Source organism: Trichomycterus rosablanca, chromosome 10 (assembly GCF_030014385.1).
Source record: "Trichomycterus rosablanca isolate fTriRos1 chromosome 10, fTriRos1.hap1, whole genome shotgun sequence".
In the NCBI taxonomy this organism is placed as follows: Eukaryota; Metazoa; Chordata; class Actinopteri; order Siluriformes; family Trichomycteridae; genus Trichomycterus; species Trichomycterus rosablanca.
In genome coordinates, this window is record NC_085997.1 from 18,209,232 (window position 1) to 18,215,653 (window position 6,422).

General features: G+C 39.1%; 1 protein-coding gene across 1 annotated transcript in view; it reads left to right on the top strand.

The window, feature by feature from the left end:
- The window catches only part of LOC134321823 (clarin-3), an 8,463-nt gene extending 3,853 nt beyond the window's left edge, over window positions 1–4,610 (top strand). Inside the window, exons 2-3 of the mRNA XM_063003660.1 lie at window positions 2,752–2,937; window positions 4,342–4,610. Of these exons, the coding sequence (XP_062859730.1) occupies window positions 2,752–2,937; window positions 4,342–4,610 (455 nt within the window). The remainder of the gene's footprint in view (window positions 1–2,751; window positions 2,938–4,341) is intronic.
- Window positions 4,611–6,422: the final 1,812 nt, after the last annotated feature.

Here is a 6,422-nt window from a genome sequence, read left to right on the forward strand (position 1 = left end):
GGGGTAAGAATGATTCTGAGAAAGGTGAGGTCAGTCCAGAATTACACGGGAGGAGCTTGTCAATGATCTTAAGGGAGCTGGGAGCAGAGAAATGCTGGATATGACCCCAAGAACACCATCCCCACTGGGCATTTCTCTGCCTCCAAACACGGCGAGTGGAGTTGATGCCAAAGAGCTAAATTTTTGTCTCATCTGACCATATCACATTCTCCCAAGCTTTCTCTGAATCATTCAGGTGTTCATTGGCAAACTTCAGACGGGCCTGTACATGAGCCTTCTTGAGCAGAGGGACTTTGCGGGCACTGCAGGATCTCAATCCATTACGGCGAAGTGTGTTACTAATGCTTTTCTTGGTGACTCTGCTCCCAGCTCCCTTGAGATCATTGACAAGCTCCTCCCGTGTAATTCTGGACTGACCTCACCTTTCTCAGAATCATTCTTACCCCACCAGGTGAGATCTTGCATGGAGCTCCAGAGCGAGGGCGATTGACTGTGATCTTGTATTTCTTCCAATTTTGAATGATCACACTAACAGTGGTCTCTTTCTCACCAAGCTTCTTGCTGATGGTCTTGTAGCCCATTCCAGCCTTGTGTAGGTCTACAATCTTGTCCCTGACGTCCTTTGATAGCTCTTTGGTCTTGCCCATGGTGGTCGAGAGATTTGAACGGAAGAAACTGATTTTGTGACAGGAGTCTTTTATACAGGGACAGGACTAATTTGTGTGCCTCATGGGCACATAACCGGTCTGTGGGGGTCAGAATTCTTGCTGGTTGGTAGGGGATCAAATACCTTTATTTAATTTTTTTTTTCTGGATTTTTTTGTTGATATTCTGTCTCTCTCTGTTAAAATAAACCTTCCATAAAAATTATAGACTGTTCAAGTCTTTGTAAGGGGGTAAACTTACAAAATCAGCAGGGGATCAAGATGGATGGATGGATGGATGGATGGATGGATAGATGGATGGATGGATAGATAGATAGATAGATAGATAGATAATTCTACACAAAATAGCCCACAATAACAAAGTGAAAGCAGGTTTTTAGACATTTGTGCTAATTTATTAAAAATATAAATGTAAAATATAATATGTACACAAGTCTGCACACTCTTTGATATGACACCCAAAAGTGAGCTGAGGTGCATTTTGTTTTTTGTTGCTGATACTGCTTGAGATGTTTCTACAATTTAATTGGAGTCCACCTGGGGTCCCACAGTTGACAGTGCATATCAGAGCAAACTCCAAGCCATGGGGTCAAAGGAATTATCTGCAGACCTCAGAAACAAATTGTGTCAAGGCATATATATGGAGAAGGGTACAGAAAAATTGCTGCAGCTCTACAGGTCCCAAAGAGAACAGTGGCCACCATCATTCATAAATGGAAGATGTTTGGAACCACCAAAAATCTTCCTAGACCTGGCCACCTGGCCAAACAGAGCATTTGGGGAAGACGGGCCTTGGCCAGGGAGGTGAGCAGGAACCCAAGGGTCACTCTGACAGAGCTCCAGCATATCCTTGCTGAGATGGGAGAACCCATCCAGGCAGCACTCCACAAATCACACCTTTATGGTAGAGTGGCCAGATGGAAGCCACTCCTTAATAAAAGGCACATGACAGCCAGCTTGAAGTTTGCCAAAAGGCACCTAGAGGACTCTTAAACCATGAGAAACAAGATTCTCTGGTCTGATGAAACCAAAATTAAATGTTTTGGCCTGAATACCAAGCGTCACGTCTGGAGGAAACCAGGCACCACTCATTACCTGGCTAATGCCATCCCTACGGTGAAGCATGGTGGTGGCAGCATCATGATGTGGGGATGTTTTTCAGCAGCGGGACCGGAGCGACTAGTCCTGATAGAGGGAAAGATGAATGCAGCTAAGTACACCAAGATCCTTGAAAAAAACCTGCTCCAGAGTGCTCTGGACCTTAGACTGTGGTGAAGGTTTACCTTCCAACATGACAATGACCCGAAGCACACAGCCAATAGAATAAAGGAGTGACTTTGAAGAAAGTCTGTGAAAGTCCTTGAGTGGCCCAGCCAGAGCCCAGACCTGAATCCAATCAAATCTGTGGAAGGAGCTGAAAATAGCTGTGCAACCTGATGGAGCTTGCAGGGATATGCCAAGATGAATGGGCAAAAAGGTCTGGAAACAAGTGTGCCAAGCATGTAGCTTCTTTCCCAAGACGCCTTGAAGCTAAGGGTGTGTACAGATATGTAACCCCTAAATAAAGGATTTTTGTCAGTAAAATAAAATTGCACATTTTCTAAATGCTGTTTTCACTTCATTATTACTGGCAATTGTGTGTAGATGTTTAAGGCAAAAAAAAAATCTATTATAGAATGAGTCTGTAACGTAATAAAACGTGGAGAAACATTAGTGCCATTCACTGTGTGCCAGGTCCTTCATGCTCAATGATTGCTATTAAAAAAACTATAACAATTATAGATAATTTGAGAGCACCTTGTATGTATTATTAACTATGGATAACAATATTAATAATCGTAATTAAAAATACATTTAAAAATGTATCCATGGGTGTGTGGGTGTTTTTTCATGGGTAAGTCTTTGTACCCTCACTTACAGAGGGTGCATTTGTAAAACATACCAACTTACAATTACTGGACCCAAAATATATAATCCTTATAGTATTTAAAATAGAAATTGAATTTTATGTTCATGCATACTAGAAAAACAACATATTTGTACACTAGGCTTTTGTTTCTAACATGGTATGACATGCCTGTATTAGTGTTTCAGAGGTTGGGTAAGAGAGGGGGAGCTGCAGTAGCATTACAAGCATTGGTGGTGGTTTTGCTGGTGTTAGCTCTGGTGGCTTCTGCAGGCAGCATCACTGTCACTCTCTACAACTCTGTCAGTAACCCATACGAGACCTACATGGGCCCCATCGGCCTGTACATCTGCAGTGGATTAAGTGGTAAGAAATTGCAAACACAGGATTTACTACAACCTTCAGATAAGATAAAAACCAATTGTATTTTACATCAAACACCCAATAAATGTATAATTACATTTTATTATCAGTTGATACCTCAACTTCAAAAATGTTCTAGTTGCCTTTAGTTACTCATACTTATTGGGTCACTGCTACAATTCGGTGCCTTTTGTGTCCCCAGTACTGATTATTGTATTTATTAAGTACATGTTAAACAATACAATTTCTAAACTTACTGAAATAATTATCACTTTCAAACACTAAACACAATGTTTTCTACCCCCCCCCCCCCCCCCCCAAAATCTCTTAGATCCCAGAGGTGTTCCCATGTCCCCAGTGTTGTACATTCTGATTTAGTGATGGATATATGAGGTTTAATCATGACAATATCTCAGTCTTTCAATCCTGTTTAAAATGTTTTGCTTAAGTCCCTCTGAACCCTGGATTTTTTTCTTTATGAGTTTCATTTTATTGCTGATTATAAGGGTTTTCACACGTCCCTCAAGTTGCTGTCCATCCTGTTATTTCTTACTACTGTCTGAGCTGTTTTGCATGCTGACATCATTTTCTGGAGCTCACATGATCTTTTTGGAGGGAAAACAACTGTGGAAGATGAGTGGCTTATTAGACTCTTCATTTTAATGTTGTTTTTTCCACATTTTATCCTAAAAGTCTTATATGGTCAACCATAACATGTCCACCCTGTTATGGGATATATGAGAAAAAGCAATACGATTTGATCATTTTAAAAATAATCACACTAAAAAGCAGAGAATTCTTTGTCTGAATTCACTTTTATGCTAGCATGGTTTTGCTCACTCGCTAGCTAATGGCTAATTTTATGTCAGAATGTCCCCCCTGTTATGGTCCACCCTGTAACAACCTGATACGTAACAGGGTGGACGTCACAGTGTATCTGAGGTGCATGGGTTATTTAGCTTGACCAATATTAGTTTGTAAAAGTATAACATGTCCTTTTTCTAATAAAACATGAAAAACAAATTAAAACAGTGTTTCATTTTCAAAAAGTTTTAAGGTCCAAAAGGCACCCGATCCCAGGAATGACCCTATTGCTAAAATAAAATGCATCTTATGTAAAGACTTTGAAACTGACATGCAGGCTTACATTTAATTCCTATTAACAAAAACTATGAGCAGTGTAAAACAAAAGTCAAGGAAAAAATAATAATAATTTAGATATAATCAAATGCAAATAGTGGCTAATAATACAAAAGTAGTGCTGTGCTATTATTTAGTGCTCTGTTGTGTAGTGGAATGTTTAGAGCAGTTTATGTTATAGAATAAATATTGGATATAGGATTACAATGCTTTACTATAGCTACAGAATCTCTGAAACTGTTTTGCTTTTTTGTTTATTTTTTGTAGCATGTTCGGCTATCCTGGCAATGGTCCTGTACTTGATTAACATTCTTGGGATTAAATTGGCAAAGGAGATTATGCTGGGGGCATTTGATGTGAAGCTAAAGGACCAAACTGTGGAATTTCTGGTCGGTTTCTATATGCTGCTGCCATTTATTGTGGTCAACATGCTCGCCATCCTGCTAGTGTATATTTACGCACATGCAGCTTACACACAGCGCCGAGAGCAGCAGAAACCAACTGAGGACGCACCCAAAGAAATCATGATGTACTGAAGTGTTAAAGCTACGAGAGCATGTTGTTGGGACCGAAGAATAATCGTTTTTGCTATGAGTTGATGGTTGGAAAAATCAGGGACACAAACAGTGAACACCATAATAGAGAAATGTGTCTTTTATACTAGCAGGTTTTATGGATTAAAGATGCAGTCAATATATTTTCGAAACACATTTATCATTGGACTATTTACAGTGTTCTAAAAAAGTGATGCCCATTTTTAGTTGCATACTTTGTTTAGACAAAAAAAACTCACTTTGCAAACCTCTTTTAACCCTTGTGTGGTGTTCATACTTTTGTTACTCAGCCAATGTTTGCAGGTCTGGTGGACCCACCACATTATTGTGTTTTTAAATCAATACAGCCATAACTTATTTAACACAGTGGTCCCCAACCACGGGGCCACTCCGGGTCATTTATTACCGGGACACACAGAAAGAATAAATAATTAGAGATCACTACATCAGCAAAGAAAACACTGCTTACATTTCCAACACATGGGTGTTTATCGTCTCATATCACCCCCAGGTGAAAGTAGCGTCTCGTTGCATTGAAAAAAAGCTCATTTGTGAGAAGTATAGTTATTCTATTTAAAATCCTCCTGCCCCCGCCGGTCCGTGAAATTATATCTTATATGAAACCTGTCCGTGGTGCAAAAAAGGTTGGGGATCGCTAATTTAACACACAAAATATCAGATGTTTACAAGCAATAAAGACAGCATATTTGGTTAACATTTACAATTTACCTATGTTGGATCATATTTATAAATAGCAGTGCCATCCGTTTGTTGTGATAAAATATAAAAAAAGAAAAATCACTATCAAAATACGGCTGGAAAAACGTGTTTACTTTGAACAAATTGAAATTAAACAACCTTAAGAAATGTAAAACATTTGTCAGTCTAAGACACACCAGCCTGAACAGATACAGTATCTATATCAGTCTACACATCAGTCCCACTGAACACAGTCTATTCATGCTAGCTTATACAACACGAGGATCAGCTTTACTGTGTGTGTGTTGCATACATTCATTTGATGCATGTATGCTGTCTGTCTTTTTTTTCTCTGTCTGTCTCAAATGAGCCAAATGCAAGGAGACTAAGGTTAAAATACTAATAAATAGCATCATTTTTCTTTTGGTAAACATTAAAAACGGGTCCCACAGACCCAAACACCACACAAGGGTTAAATTAGACACTCTCAGGTTTTCAGGTATGGCCTGTTTGTTTCATCTCTGTTATGTTCAGGTCATAACTTTGCCTAGGTCTTTTTAAAAATGTTATTCTGTTATTTTCAGCCCTTCAGATGTAAATGTGATGTAAATGTGTGTAGATGTAAATTACAGGTAGCTTGATAATATAGGTATCAGTTGCCAAAACCAGCTTGAGCTGGTTAGACAGGCTTTTTTTAATTGGAACAGAGCATTATAAAACACAGACCTGGACTGTCTGAAAGGCAGTGTGTTTTGTCACTAGATGGCAGTAGTGTATCTTGTTTGAAAACTTGGTTTCTCCTGCTGCACATCTAAACCTGACCCTAAAGTCTGGACACATAGGCAAAATGCATTTTTTTAAATAAATGTCAATAAATGTTTCAACAACATTATATTTCATTAGAATATTAATCAATACAATCGTCAATGTATTTCCACTATTTGTGATGGTAGAGAGAACTCTGTGTAGAGTTTGCATGCTCTTCCCATGTCTGTGTGGGTTTCCTCCGGGAGCTCCGGTTTCCTCCTACAGTCCAAGAACAGTCCAAAGTTAGGTGAAAGTGAGATACAAAGTTGCCTGTGACGATGGTTGAAC